The sequence below is a fragment of the Pristiophorus japonicus genome, chromosome 6 (assembly GCF_044704955.1).
Source record: "Pristiophorus japonicus isolate sPriJap1 chromosome 6, sPriJap1.hap1, whole genome shotgun sequence".
In the NCBI taxonomy this organism is placed as follows: Eukaryota; Metazoa; Chordata; class Chondrichthyes; family Pristiophoridae; genus Pristiophorus; species Pristiophorus japonicus.
In genome coordinates, this window is record NC_091982.1 from 245,373,707 (window position 1) to 245,389,286 (window position 15,580).

Here is a 15,580-nt window from a genome sequence, read left to right on the forward strand (position 1 = left end):
TGAGCGGACCTGCACCTAGCACCAAGACTTACAAAGCACTAAACAAAGCACAAAAAGTAATAAGCAATTAATTAACAAATAAAAAATAGAAGGAACCTTTCACCTAAAGCACCAAGACTAAAGTAATAAGCAATCAATCAATCAATAACAAATAAAAAATAGAAGTCCTACCTTTATGTGAAGAGAAGGCAGCGGGCCGCTGATCAGAGAGCCCATTCAGCCAGAGCTAGGGGCAGTAGACATATATCGGGAGTCTAGGCTCAACATGGCATTGGGGGAGGGGGGAAGGGGAGGGGTAGGGGGAAGGAGAGGGGGGAGGGGGAGAGGGAGGGGAGGAGAGAGGGAAAGGGGGAGAGGAGGAGAGAGGGAAAGGGGGAGAGAGGGTGAGGGAGAGCATTTTTTTTAGATCTAATAAACCAATGAAGAAATGTTTTAGGCTATAAGTGCTCAAGCTGTGGAGGATTCATACTTCCAGTTAGGTGGAAGTATCCTCTTGGACATATAATAACGAGCCAGCCTGTGGATTCTGCTCTCAATAAGAATCAAACGGAACTTGGCAACTTTATCCTTCCTGTTTCTCTCCAAATGCTTGCGGACAGCCACAACAGGCTTGATCAAATGGCGGGGAGCCCATTCGCCCAGGGCTGGGGCGGCGTGCTTCGGGCCCCTCCCACACAGCCTGCAGAGATTCGGGGGCGAAGAGCTACTGCACATGCGCGCGCACTCTAGTGCGCATGTCATAGAAACATAGAAACATAGAAAATAGGTGCAGGAGTAGGCCATTCGGCCCTTCAAGCCTGCACCGCCATTCAATGAGTTCATGGCTGAACATGCAACTTCAGTACCCCAAGAGGTCCAGAGATCCTGACTCTGTTTTCAGCGCCGGGACCTGGCTCCGCCCCCCCCCCCATTCCTTCTGCTGCACTACGCCAAGCGCCTGCAACGTTCCAGCAGCGGGGAGAATACCACGGTAAGTTTAGGCGCGGTTTTTCTTCTACAGAGTTGTTGCATCTCACGGAGGTGCGCCGTTCTAAGCGGGGGGGCAAGCTTCGGCCCTATATTGCTAAGTTAGAACATAAGAACATAAGAAATAGGAGCCGGAGTCAACCATTCGGCCCATCGAGCCTGCTCCGCCATTCAATAAGATCATGGCTCATCTGATCTTGGGCTCAGTTCCACTTTCCTGCCCACTCCGCATAACCCTTCACTCCCTTATCGTTCAAAAACCTGTCTATCTCCACCTTAAATATATTCAATGACCCAGCCTCCAACAGCTCTCTGGGGCAGGGAATTCCACATATTTACGACCCTCTAAGAGAAGAAATTTCTCCTCATCTCAAGTTCTAAATGGGCGACCTCTTATTCTTATTCAAAGGGATTTTGACTTTGTTTAGCAAAACTGTTTTAAAATGCGTAAATTTACTGATGTATGAGGATAGAATAGAGGGTAACTTTGGGAATTTAATAATTCATTCCATGGTACAATAGGCTGGAATGAAATAGTTTTGCATAGCTAAAACTACTTGAGCGGCGTGAACATAAATAACTAATAACAAGTAGCTATGAACATCTGAAGGCCGAGAATGGCATATCTGACTCCAAACTTGGGAGGATAGAGATGAGGGAGATAAAAGAAATTCCGATGGAGGAACCTTCAAGATGTGTAAACAAGAAAGATAAGTTGGCAAAGAGCATGAGACCCCTTTAGAGGAGGGCTTTCATCCAAGAATTGAAATAAAGAACTCGACATGCCATTGGGTACTGAGTTTTTAGGGGAACTTCTATAGGTTAAATGGTCTTGTCAATATTCCATGCCAGGCCCACCCTAAAAAGAGAATAAAAAAAGACCTAGAGAGCTTTTTAGCACAGACGGTGAAGGGGAGAGCCATACAATAGTGGGGATGGTCTAATGCTCTTCTGAGAGTGGATCCATGCTGACCTAAGTTAACACTTTTGGAGGTTCTAGACGAGAGGATGAGAGGTCATAAGCCAGAGAACTATTCGCACCGCCAGCCGGCTGTCCGATCGGGAGGGGTACCAGCTGCTTGTCATAGTCGTATGTTTTTGCTGTATAACTAGTGTGTTATATTCCATCTTAAACTTTGATTAAACACAATGGGGGCAAAATTCTCCGGGGGCCCCGAACTGGTCGCTTAAGTGTTTTTGCATCGCATTACCGGCTCGTGTGAAATTGTGCGAGAGTTATCAGAGGCATGAATCCAGTAGCCTCAATATACTTCACCATATTGGTTTGCAGTCGATCCTGATTATTTGAAAGACCAGAGATAAGTTAATATCAACAAATTGGCTAATCTCTACAAAGGGCTGAGTAGCTTTGTCGTCTTATGATTTCATTCTGTTGTAAAGTGTTGAGATTAAACTAACCAGACACAAAATAGCTTGACTGGTTGTTAATAAATACAAGCAAGAACAGGTCAACTTTGAAGACATTTTTGAAATATCAGCCATATGGGCAAAAGGTGCAAAAGATTGTGGGGTGCAGTTATCATTTTCCATACTTTTTGACACATGCAGTCAGTAAATGATAGAAACATAGAAACATAGAAACGTAGAAAATAGGTGCAGGAGTAGGCCATTCGGCCCTTCTAGCCTGCACCGCCATTCAATGAGTTCATGGCTGAACATGCAACTTCAGTACCCCATTCCTGCTTTCTCACCATACCCCTTGATCCCCCTAGTAGTAAGGACTTCATCGAACTCCTTTTTGAATATATTTATTGAATTGGCCTCAACAACTTTCTGTGATAGAGAATTCCACAGGTTCACCACTCTCTGGGTAAAGAAATTCCTCCTCATCTCGGTCCTAAATGGCTTACCCCTTATCCTTAGTCTGTGTCCCCTGGTTCTGGACTTCCCCAACATTGGGAACATTCTTCCTGCATCTAACCTGTCTAACCCCGTCAGAATTTTAAACGTTTCTATGAGGCCCCCTCTCATTCTTCTGAACTCCAGTGAATACAAGCCCAGTTGATCCAGTCTTTCTTGATAGGTCAGTCCCGCCATCCCGGGAATCAGTCTGATGAACCTTCGCTGCACTCCCTCAATAGCAAGAATGTCCTTCCTCAGGTTAGACGACCAAAACTGTACACAATACTCCAGGTGTGGCCTCACCAAGGCCCTGTACAACTGTAGCCACACCTCCCTGCCCCTGTACTCAAATCCCCTCGCTATGAAGGCCAACATGCCATTTGCTTTCTTAACCGCCTGCTGTACCTGCATGCCAACCTTCAATGACTGATGTACCATGACACCCAGGTCTCTTTGCACCTCCCCTTTTCCTAATCTGTCACCATTCAGATAATAGTCTGTCTCTCTGTTTTTACCACAAAAGTGGCTAACTTCACATTTATCCACATTATACTTCATCTGCCATGCATTTGCCCACTCACCTAACCTATCCAAGTCGCTCTGCAGCCTCATAGCATCCTCCTCGCAGCTCACACTGCCATCCGACTTAGTGTCATCTGCAAATTTGGAGATACTACATTTAATCCCCTCGTCTAAATCATTAATGTACAGTGTAAACATCTGGGGCCCCAGCACAGAACCTTGCGGTACCCCACTAGTCACTGCCCGCCATTCTGAAAAGTCCCCATTTACTCCTACTCTTTGCTTCCTGTCTGACAACCAGTTCTCAATCCGTGTCAGCACACTACCCCCAATCCCATGTGCTTTAACTTTGCACATTAATCTCTTGTGTGGGACCTTGTCGAAAGCCTTCTGAAAGTCCAAATATACCACATCAACTGGTTCTCCCTTGTCCACTCTACTGGAAACATCCTCAAAAAATTCCAGAAGATTTGTCAAGCATGATTTCCCTTTCACAAATTCATGCTGACTTGGACCTATCATGTCACCTCTTTCCAAATGCACTGCTATGACATCCTTAATAATTGATTCCATCATTTTACCCACTACCGATGTCAGGCTGACCGGTCTATAATTCCCTGTCATCTCTCTCCCTCCTTTTTTGAAAAGTGGGGTTACATTGGCTACCCTCCACTCCATAGGAACTGATCCAGAGTCAATGGAATGTTGGAAAATGACTGTCAATGCATCCACTATTTCCAAGGCCACCTCCTTAAGTACTCTGGGATGCAGTCCATCAGGCCCTGGGGATTTATCGGCCTTCAATCCCATCAATTTCCCCAACACAATTTCCCGATTAATAAAGATTTCCCTCAGTTCCTCCTCCTTACTAGACCCTCTGACCCCTTTTATATCCGGAAGGTTGTTTGTGTCCTCCTTAGTGAATACCGAACCAAAGTACTTGTTCAATTGGTCCACCATTTCTTTGTTCCCCGTTATGACTTCCCCTGATTCTGACTGCAGGGGACCTACGTTTGTCTTTACTAACCTTTTTCTCTTTACATATCTATAGAAACTTTTGCAATCCGTCTTAATGTTCCCTGCAAGCCTCTTCTCGTACTCCATTTTCCCTGCCCTAATCAAACCCTTTGTCCTCCTCTGCTGAGTTCTAAATTTCTCCCAATCCCCGGGTTCGCTGCTATTTCTGGCCAATTTGTATGCCACTTCCTTGGCTTTAATACTATCCCTGATTTCCCTAGATAGCCACGGTTGAGCCACCTTCCCTTTTTTATTTTTACGCCAGACAGGAATGTACAATTGTTGTAGTTCATCCATGCGGTCTCTAAATGTCTGCCATTGCCCATCCACAGTCAACCCCTTAAGTATCATTCGCCAATCTATCCTAGCCAATTCACGCCTCATACCTTCAAAGTTACCCTTCTTTAAGTTCTGGACCATGGTCTCTGAATTAACTGTTTCATTCTTCATCCTAATGCAGAATTCCACCATATTATGATCACTCTTCCCCAAGGGGCCTCGCACAACGAGATTGCTAATTAATCCTCTCTCATTACACAACACCCAGTCTAAGATGGCCTCCCCCCTAGTTGGTTCCTCGACATATTGGTCTAGAAAACCATCCCTTATGCACTCCAGGAAATCCTCCTCCACCGTATTGCTTCCAGTTTGGTTAACCCAATCTATGTGCATATTAATGATACAGATAGGAAGGAGTACAGAGCAACTAGGAGCACATGGCTGTGGAACATAATGCCAGGAACAGCACACACAGTATAATGGAGTCAAACTCATCAACAACTTTTCTCCAACGGCCTATTTAGTACAGACAAGGGAGCTTCCAGGATTAATCCCTGATCTGTCATGAGTTAGCTACTCTGAGCCAGGGTTGCAGTAGTGTTCATCCAATTAGCCTGAGCAACCCTAGACTAGGAGGGGAAAAATCAACTCGAGTTTACTCTCCTAAACACTATCTAGTAGGCCTTGTTAGAAAGTGTATGTGTATAAGAGAAGGACAGGATTGAGCTCGGCTATGGTGAGATGCAGAGTTGAAAGACCTGTTGACTTTCACTGTATGGTCTCGCACATAAGGACAAAAACAGTTGCATGAGATTGTGCAGGGCAGCTAATTCAACGCGAGTTGGCACCTTCAGCAGATAAATAAATAAAAATGATCTGTTGTGAAGCAGAGTGTGTAACTAATATTTTTTGTAGTACCCAAGTGTGATATATTCTTTACAACATCACAAACACACACATGCACAAGATGGCTCTACAGGAACTTGTCATGTGACCTTGTCACATGATCCTTTTATTATATACGTCAATAGTTGCACTACCACAGTAGTCCACTAGGTGGAGCGGTAGTCCACTAGGGGGAGCTCTATATTACACCAAGTTCATTGTGCTTCGGTTGATTTTAACATTTTTTTATATTTTGGAGTTCATATTGTATATAGATCTGTAAATGATGCAAACACAGAGCAAAATATAAAGTAAGAAGCACTTCACCTCTGTTTCAAATGTGACCTCTGAAGAGGAGCTTGTTACTGTACATTATCATTTTGGTTCATTTAAAAAGTTATATGGCTGATTTTCCTCTCCTGGGTCCTTGCTGGGCAGGTTCGAAGTACCTGCATGGCCCAGGTGCTCTCCTGGCACAGGCACCCCTCTAGAAATACACAACTGAATTTCGGCTGTTCCCCAGATCACTGCAGACCTTCAAGTCTGCAAGGGTTCAAGGTGAAGCTCCGCTGCCAGATCTTTGGAGTGCCCTCCATTTGGATGTCCGACAAATGTACTGAGAGAAAAGTGAGACAGAAGGGATCACAATTGTCCCCTCTTGCCCTCTCACCATCCTAATATGGCTATTGGAGTACCATTGATATTGGGAAACCGCAGACATCTCAGGGCAGTGTCGTGGGGTTACACACCTGACTCAATGGGTCTCTGTGGCCATCTTCCCTGCATCTGGGAACTGACCATTCCCTGACATATCAAATTGGAAAATCTGCCTTAGTCTTCCTAGTATCAGTTTACACCAGGAAGAATAAAAGATGCTATTTTCTTAGGTTTTCTATGTTACAGCATACTCTGATCTCATGTCATCTCTTCTGTATTATCACTTTTGGGATTCTATCCCTCTTATTGTAGGTGTGTGGAATGTGTGGTAATTACAACGGCCAAAAAGCTGATGAATTGATGATGCCTGATGGTCTCATTGCGCCCAGCATAACTCACTTTGGAAACAGTTGGAAGTCAGAAGAATACAGCAACGCAGGGTAAGCTTTAAACCTTTATATTTCATAGAAGCGCTCAAAAGTACTATTTCCTCATTCATTATACATAGGGAACAATACAAAGCTGGAAGTGGACACAAGGCAGTAACATCATCATAGGGACAGGAAGAGGCCATTCAGCATCTTGAGCCATTCAATTAGATCATGGCTGATCTGTATCTCTACTCCATCAAGGGCTTCAGGTGATGTAAACTGAGGTGATGAGAACTGAGCACATGTAGTTTTTGCTTGTCATCTGAACCTTGAGGAAATAGCTTTGAAATTACTCGAGAGCATCACTTTTATTTTGTAATACAAATATACTGTGCAGTTGGGAGGTATAGTTCTAATCCATGTGAGGCATGCACATTAATGCATCAATTTAATATTACATTGATCTCATAAATATATCTACATCACTGATATATAAAAAATAAATATATTAATCACTTTGCACCATAAGCTCAAAGAATTTGGCATGGCCCAACATCCCAGTAATTAGCGTGAGTATTTGCTCTCTAAGTACCAGAATTGTACATTAAAAAAATCTTAGAGGTAGTGAAAGTTCTGTTTTTTAAGCAATAACCAGTCATTTCCCCTGCACTTACGATGCTAGAACCATGTGATTTCCATTTGAAGTGCACGTGCATGTTAAAGAAAGAGTCTTGCCATCAGGATACCTTTTAAAATCAAACAGTTGTAAGGCGGTTTGATAAATGTTCATTATGAATTTGGGTCTGCCGCATATATCTACTCTGATTCAGTGGTGTCAGTTGCTCCTCGAATCAGTCTGGTTGCCTTCTTTTTTACAGAGATAACGCTCACTGCTCTGTAACTGCTAGTGCAGCTGCAGGACCCGGGGGTGCAACAATGAAACTCCCTTTGTGATATGCACATGTACTCCTTAAATCTTTCCAAAGGCGGATCCATTTAACACTAAGTGAGGTTTAGTTTGATTCAGTTCGTAAACTGCTTTACTCATTGGTAGACAAAGCAACCAGGACACTCCGCATGATGAGTCACTTGGTACAAGCAATTCATTTGCAACTTCCATTCGCAACCCATCACAAAAATGAAAAACACACTTGCACCAGCCCACATCGGTTTTACTATTGCAAATGCCACGGAATTTGGCACCTTTCCGCCGGCAATTAAGGTCAGATTCGGCAGAAAAATGGCGACCGGCTTGCTTCCGACCACTTCCCGTGTGGGTCGCGGTAGATGCCATTTTGGGCAGGTCGGGGGCATGGCAGTTGCTTGTGGCGATAGTAGAATTCAAATGAGGCAGAGTGTGATGATTTGCTGCACGCCTGCCATTTTGGAAATCGCCATTCCAATACGCGAACTTCCACTAGCGCTATTTAAAGGGTACGTGTAGGTAAGTTGATTTTTTTTCTCTTGTACGGGCTGTTGCAGAATTTATATCGAGACCAGCTTGCTGGAACACATTTATAAAGTTGATAAAGTGTGCAGGGAGTGTTGTTGGATGTTGGGAAGGGGTCAGTTGCAACTGGAAGGCATCTGATTATACCACTTGCTCCCAGTCAAGGGGGCGCTTCTTGCAGTCCTCCTTGCGCTGCAGCAGGGAGATGGAGCTGAGGCAGCAAATACATGCTGCTCGCAGAGGGAGGAGGAGGGCTTTCAGCAGGAGACCTTACCAACTAGGATCTTCAGGCACAGTGCATTCGGAAGCTCCACTTCAACAAGGAGGTGGTCACATAACTCTGTCATCTCTTGGAACCAGACCTGCAGCCTCAGAGCAAGGCGACGACGGCACCACCAGTGACCCTCAAGGGTTTTTTTCAATCATTCACAGGATGTAGGCATCGCAAGCAATGCCAGCATTTATTGCCCATCCCTAATTGGCCTTGGTGAATTGTGGTGAACTGCCTTCTTGAACCGCTAAAGTTTTTCCTAGTGGTTTTGGTACAACTGATTGGCTTGCTAGGCCATTTCATAGGGAGTTAAGAGTCAGCCATACTGCTGTGGGTCTGGAGTCACATATAGGCTGGATTTTCTTCCCTAAAGGGCATTAGTGAACCAGATGGGTTTTCACGACAATTTAATGACCACCATTATTGATACTAGCTTTTTATTCCAGATTTATTTAATTAACTGAATTTAAATGCCACAGCTGCCGTTGTGGGATTTGAACTCATGTCCCCAGATCATTAATTACTAGTCCAATAACATAACCACTATGCTACCATGGCCTGAATTTTTTCATCAGCGGATCCTTCCAGACTGGAGAAGATGACATAACTGATATCTCCCAGTTTGCCATCCGTCACTGCATCCGGGAGGTTACAGAGGGAAGCAGGAGGAGCACACATATAGTTTTGCCGGGATATTGGCTTTCCTCACCACTGATTGCACACACGTGGCTTTGCGGGCACCGCAAATCAATCCTGAGATGTACCGCAACCACAAAAGCTACCACTCTCAGTGTGCAGTCGGTGTGTGACCATACCCAGCACATCATTATGGTGAATGCCCGGTGTCCTGACAGCAGAACATGATGCCTTCATCTTACAGACTAGAAAAAGGGGAGGTGCAATGAGACCTGGGTGTCATTGTACATCAGTCACTGAAAGTGGGCATGCAGGTACAGCAGGCAGTAAAGAAGGCAAATGGTATGTTGGCCTTCATAGCTAGGGAATTTGAATATAGGAGCAGGGAGGTCTTACTGCAGTTGTACAGGGCCTTAGTGAGGCCTCACCTGGAATATTGTGTTCAGTTTTGGTCTCCTAGTCTGAGGAAGGACGTTCTTGCTATTGAGGGAGTGCAGCGAAGGTTCACCAGACTGATTCCAGGGATGGCTGGGTTGTCATATGAGGAGAGACTGGATCAACTGGGCCTTTATTCACTGGAGTTTAGAAGGATGAGAGGGGATCTCATAGAAACATATAAGTTTCTGACAGGACTGGACAGGTTAGATGCGGGATGAATGTTCTCAATGTTGGGGAAGTCCAGAACCAGGGGACATAGTCTTAGGATAAGGGGTAGGCCATTTAGGACTGAGATGAGGAGAAACTTCTTCACTCAGAGAGTTGTTGACCTGTGGAATTCCCTGCCGTAGAGAGTTGTTGATGCCAGTTCATTGGATATATTCAAGAGGGAGTTAAATATGGCCCTTACGGTTAAGGGGATCAAGGGGTATGGAGAGAAAGCAGGAAAGGGGTACTGAAGGAATGATCAGCCATGATCTTATTGAATGGTGGTGCAGGCTCGAAGGGCCGAATGACCTACTCCTGCACCTATTTTCTATGTTTCTATGTTTCTATGTTTCTTATGCCAGTCCGCTGTGCTAGCAATTTGCCAGTCACTATGTCGAACCCGGGTGTGGCTGCTCGGAAACAAGGGCTATCCGCTCTATACCTGGCAGATGACTCCCCTCTGCAACCCCACTACTCGTGGCCAGCACTCCATCAAGCAGATCACCGGATTCTGAAGCAACAGTTACACTGCCTTAATCGCTCGGGAAGAGCCTTCCAGTACATGTCGGAGCAGGCTTCAAATTCCGAGGTGGTTTGCTGCATCTTCCACAACTTGCTGCCACGGGCCCCACAACCAGCTCAGGAGGAGGAGGGGGAGGAGGAAGGGAGGAGGCAGGCAGCAAATCCCCATTCCAGACAGGCTATGAGCGCATCATCAGACTCCGCTTCCAATGAATGAATCTCCAGATCCCCATTGCTCAACTGTACCCTATTTTACCAGCCCTCTCTTACGGAACATCAAAGCGTCCTCTTCGGCACAAAGCTGAAATGAAAGCCACCACAAAACATCCCAAACATAATTTATAAAGGATTATTTTGAATCTTACATACATACCAAAGTCAACTAATGACCCTTGTACATTCCCTTAGTTTCAGTCTTTCATGTTCCTTTGCCGATTTTAGTGCTCCTACGCAGTGCCACCCCAATGGCTGCAGCATGGCTGGTGGAAGGCTGCTGACTTTCAGTGGGGAGACAGCAGATGGCCCTGCAGGATGACCTCGAGCAACTCTGGGCCTAGAAGACCCGGCTGTAGACTGCACCACCTCAACATGGGCGGCAGCAGTCTTTGTTGGCTGGTTGACAAGCAGCTGGAAGGACACTGGCGGGGTGGCAGAGGTGGAAGTACGAATGCTGTCATCCTGAGAGAGGACAGCAGACTCATGCTCCACGGAGCCACTGCTACTCCCCGGGGCGGCACCTCAACATTCCAAGCCACCTGTTGGAGCACAGATTGGTGGCTGCTGAGGCACCCTGCAAGCCCCTTTCCACACTGGTAAACACAGCCACGATGACAGCAGTCAGAGCTTGTGTGGTAGCAAGCTGAGCCTGCATGAGAGCAGTCTGAGCTTTCACTGCCGCACTCAGATGTTGGGTCGCTTCCGCTTGTGTTGCAATGGAAGCTGCGACATCGTCCATCATACCCAGCATCATGGTTGTGTCCACAAGTGCTCTAATGGAGCTGCCCATTATTTTCATCCTTTTTATGTCAACATTTACAATGTCTATCTAAACATGCCAATATTTATACTGAAAAATGCTATCTGAACAGGTCAACATTTTATTGTGATATGGTCAGCAGCCGGGATGTTTTTTAAATTGTCATTTATCTTGCTGGACACCAAAAAATCAAAGCAAAAATTTTAAGATGATGAAAGGTTTTGACAAGGTAGACATAGAGAAAATGTTTCCACTTGTGGGGATTCCAAAACTAGGGGCCATAACTATAAGATAGTCACTAATAAATCCAATAAGGAATTCAGGAGAATTTTTTTTTTACCCAGAGAGTGGTGAGAATATTGAACTAGCTGCCACATGGAGTGGTTGAGGCGAATAGTATAGATGCATTTCCTGCAAACATATTTATTTGAAACGAGAAGGTACTTTGTTCAAACCTTTACACATGGGTGAGCTACAGAGACAAACAAATCTGCAGAGGTTGAACACCTTCATCGATTCAATTTGTTCCATAGATGGCCATTATAATACTTTGGATTGAAACTTTGTAACATACACATAATGCAAAAAAATATTGACATGTTATCATGCAAATGCTTAAAGTACTTATATCACATTCTTCTCTGCTTATCAGTGTAGAAAGGAACTTGATATGGGCATGTTAATCGTGTTTCAAAACATCATTAACATCACTTATTTTGCAGACTGTTGTAATAGCATTTTAAAGGCATGTCATTCAAAGCCATGTATTTAAAGGAAAGAGTTGAAAGGCTTGCAGTATAATAAAACCTGTGCCTTCTGTTTTTACTAGCTGTCTGCCAGCCAACAGAAAACAAATGGACTCTCTTTGCACTCAAGGAGAGAAACTAATCATTGAGTCCCAGTGCCAGGAGCTGCTGTATGATAAGTACCAATCTTGTCATCCCCTCGTTAACCCAAATCTTTTCATCAAGAACTGTATGCAAGACATGTGCAGATATAATGGGATGTTTCCAACACTCTGTGATTATGTCCAAAATTATGTTGCTGCTTGTAAGAAGGAGGGAATAGAAATTATATGGAGGAACAGTACTTTCTGCCGTAAGTAACTAGTCTGATAACTGTTATTTGAAGGAGAGAGATGAAAAAGTTAATGAGAGTTAAATAACACACACATATATGTGTATATTAATGTCCAAAAGTATGGTGCAATTTAGTATTGTCACAATATGATACATGGGCACAAGAAGGTACTCAAGGATTGTATTCCCTAGAATTTAGAAGGTTAAGGAGTGATCTGATTGAATTTTTCAGGATATTAAGTGGAACAGTTAGGTAGATAGAGGGAAATTATTTCCACTGGTTGGGGAGTCTAGGACTAGAGGGCATAGTTTAAAAATTAGAGCCAGACCTTTCAGGAGTGAAATTAGGAAACACTTTTACACACAAAGGGTGGTAGAAGTTTGGAAGTCTTTTCCACAAACGGCAATTGATGCGAGATCAATTGTTAATTTTAAATCTGAGATTGCTAGCTTTTTGTTAACCAAAGGTATTAAGGGATATGGGCCAAAGGCGGGTATATGAAGTTAGGTCGCAGATCAGCCATGATCTCATTGAATGGCGGAGCAGGCTCGAGGGGCTGAATGGCCTCCTTCTGTTCCTATGTTCCTACTCAATGGAGAGGCACAAGTGCTGCAAAATTACTCAACCCTTTTGACCTATGCCCACCATAACTTTGGTGGAAGTACACCAGAAGGACCAGATATGCCAGGTTCCACCCTAGCATCGAAATATCTGCAATGGCCTCTTGAGTGCGTAGCCTCCAACCACATCAAACACAGTGTAGGGACTCCCTACGTTAGGAGTTCCCGTGAACTTGGTTCCCTCAAGCACCCAACATAGGGTAGGCACAGGTCGACTGTGGTGGTTGTAGGGCGAACCTGGGGTCTCGGCCATGCTGGGACATTAAATAAATTTAAGACAGAAATAGACAGTTTCTTAAACAATAAGGGGATAAGGGGTTATCGGGAGCGGGCAGGGAAGTGGAGCTGAGTCCATGATCAGATCAGCCATGATCTTATTGAATGACGGAGCAGGCTTGAGGGGCCTTATGGCCTACTCCTTTTCCTATTTCTTATGTTCTTATGATCTTCCCCTGACTCCACATACTCTGGTGAATCAGTAGCATAGGTCACCAGTAGGTACAATCCTGGTGTAAGTGCCAGGATTGCTGGCCCGTGGATTTTCAGACCCCAATTTTTTACTGTAAAGAACTTGGCTCCAGTATTGTCAGAGTTTATGCTCCTGATCTCTATCCAGTAACTGCTGCTGGAGTGCACGCATGTGGCTGTTGAGTGGAGACTAGGATTGGTTCATTTGTGATAGGATACCATCTGTGGTAGGATAGCCGAGAACATTTATTTTCAAGGCTCAACATGAGATACTGACAGGCAACCTGAAACCACGGAACCGTATCCCAGCCAGCAATCAATGAATTATTGGCTTCCGGAGAGATGCGGAGGGGAGAGAATTAGTGAGAAGGAAAAAGCAGAAAATTATTATATCTGCCCATCCACCAGTCCAAATGTAGAAGTACACCAGGCCACGTCATTGCTACCTGCCCACAGGGACCTATATTGTTTAGCATAAGAACTTACTACAAAGAACTTGAAAATAATAAAGTTGAGCTCTACTTTGATCTGTCATAAAATTTTTCTGAATGACTGCAGCTGAAATTGTTTTGTTTGTCTTCCTGCTTGGTTCAGCCTATGTTGAATAAATAATTTGATTCACTCAAGGATTATTGGAAATGTTTTATATTTGCCTTTGCAGCTCTGTATTGTCCACCAAAGAGCTACTACGTGACCTGTGCTCCAGCTTGTCCTCCGACATGCAATAATATCTACGCAGGATCCAGCTGTGACAAGCCCTCTATATGTATGGAAGGATGTGTATGTGACAGTGGCTTTGTACTGAGTGACGACAGCTGCGTTACGATCAGTGAATGCGGCTGCAGGGACAAAAACGATGATTATCATCGTGTAAGTATATCAGAAAAAAACACGCTGAACTTATTGCAAGAAAGATTACAATTTTAGACAAGTAGGCTACACATGGTCTTTAGCATAAGGTGTCTTGGCTCAGCAGTAGTGCTCTTGGCTCAGAGTTAGCAGGTTGTGGATTCAAACCCCACTCCACTAACTTGAGCACATAATCCAGGTCAATGTTTCGTGAAGTACTGGGGGTCTGCTGCACTGCAGGAGGTGTTGTCTGCTCTCTCAGGTGGGTGTAAAAGGTTCCATGATACTATTCAAAGAAGAGCAGGGCATTTTCTGGCCAATGTTTATCCCTCAACCAATATCACTAAAATATTACCTGGTCATTTATCTAATTGCTGTTTGTGAGACCTACTTTCCAGCAGTGACTGCACTGGCTGTAAAGCATTTGGGATGTTGTGTAAGGTGCTATATAAATGCAAGTTCTTTCCTTTCCTTCTATAATTGATTCTGAAAGGATCAAGGTCTCACAGGCGAAATGTCTGTTAATCTCCCATAGTCATTGTTCCTCTTGGTATAAGCATGAATTTAATTTATATAGCGCCTTTTATGTCTTCTGGCTATCCCAAAGTACTTCACAGCCAAATAACTACTTTTGAAGTGTAGTCAATATTGTTATGTAGGCAAATGCGGCAACCAATTTGCACACATCAAGGTTGTACCAACAGCAATGAGATGAATAACCAGGTAATCTATTTTTAATGGTGTTGGTTGAGGTACCTGTATAAATATTGGCTAGAACGCTGCTGCTCTACATCAAATAGTGCCATGGAATCTTTTACGTCTACCTGAGTAGGCAGACAGAGCCTCAGTTTATCATCTTCTCCGAAAGGCAGTACCTCCACTCCATCAGTACTGGATTGGGAGTGTCAACCTAGATTATGTGCTGAAGCCCTGGAGTGTGGCTTGAATCCATGACCTTGTAACTCAGAGACAAAAGTACGCCCACTGACCCAGGGCTGACACTCATACAGACCTAGACTGCAAATAATAAGCAATTCAGTAGCTTGTCTCTGTAATCAGTAAATATCTCACACCCATCATATTGGAACATTTTAAATTATTTCTTACTATAGTCAGGAATAAAGTTGAGCTAAAGTCACTTACAGGGCAGGCTTACTTTGCTACAGAGAAGTCCCTGAGGCAGAAAGGCCAGAAATTGTATCGATTGAACTAAGTGAATCTGATCATAACTACTGCACCAGTTTACTGTGGAATAAAGCAGCTCAACGATTCGCACCAAGGCCCGTATCACCTAGCTGAATCTCGATCCACCTGTGACGAGATTGAAGGAATACACGTGGGAAATATGTGAAGATCTGGTCTAGATCACAAGGGGATGCTATTGGTCTATCCCTGGGTTATGCTACCGTACAATTAGATATAAGGCAGAGAGAGGCAACTCCCGCAAAATTAACTCGCTTAGACCACTTAAGGGAAATACTGGCGCGACTGAAGATGCCCGCA

General features: G+C 44.3%; 1 protein-coding gene across 4 annotated transcripts in view; it reads left to right on the forward strand.

Annotated features, from left to right (window-relative positions):
• LOC139266019 (IgGFc-binding protein-like) overlaps positions 1 to 15,580 on the forward strand; it is a 131,197-nt gene that overhangs the window by 62,938 nt on the left and 52,679 nt on the right. For all 4 annotated transcript variants that reach the window (XM_070883782.1, XM_070883780.1, XM_070883783.1 and 1 more), the window contains 3 exons: positions 6,502 to 6,629; positions 11,890 to 12,158; positions 13,890 to 14,098. In XM_070883782.1, coding sequence (XP_070739883.1) covers positions 6,502 to 6,629; positions 11,890 to 12,158; positions 13,890 to 14,098 — 606 coding nt within the window. The remainder of the gene's footprint in view (positions 1 to 6,501; positions 6,630 to 11,889; positions 12,159 to 13,889; positions 14,099 to 15,580) is intronic.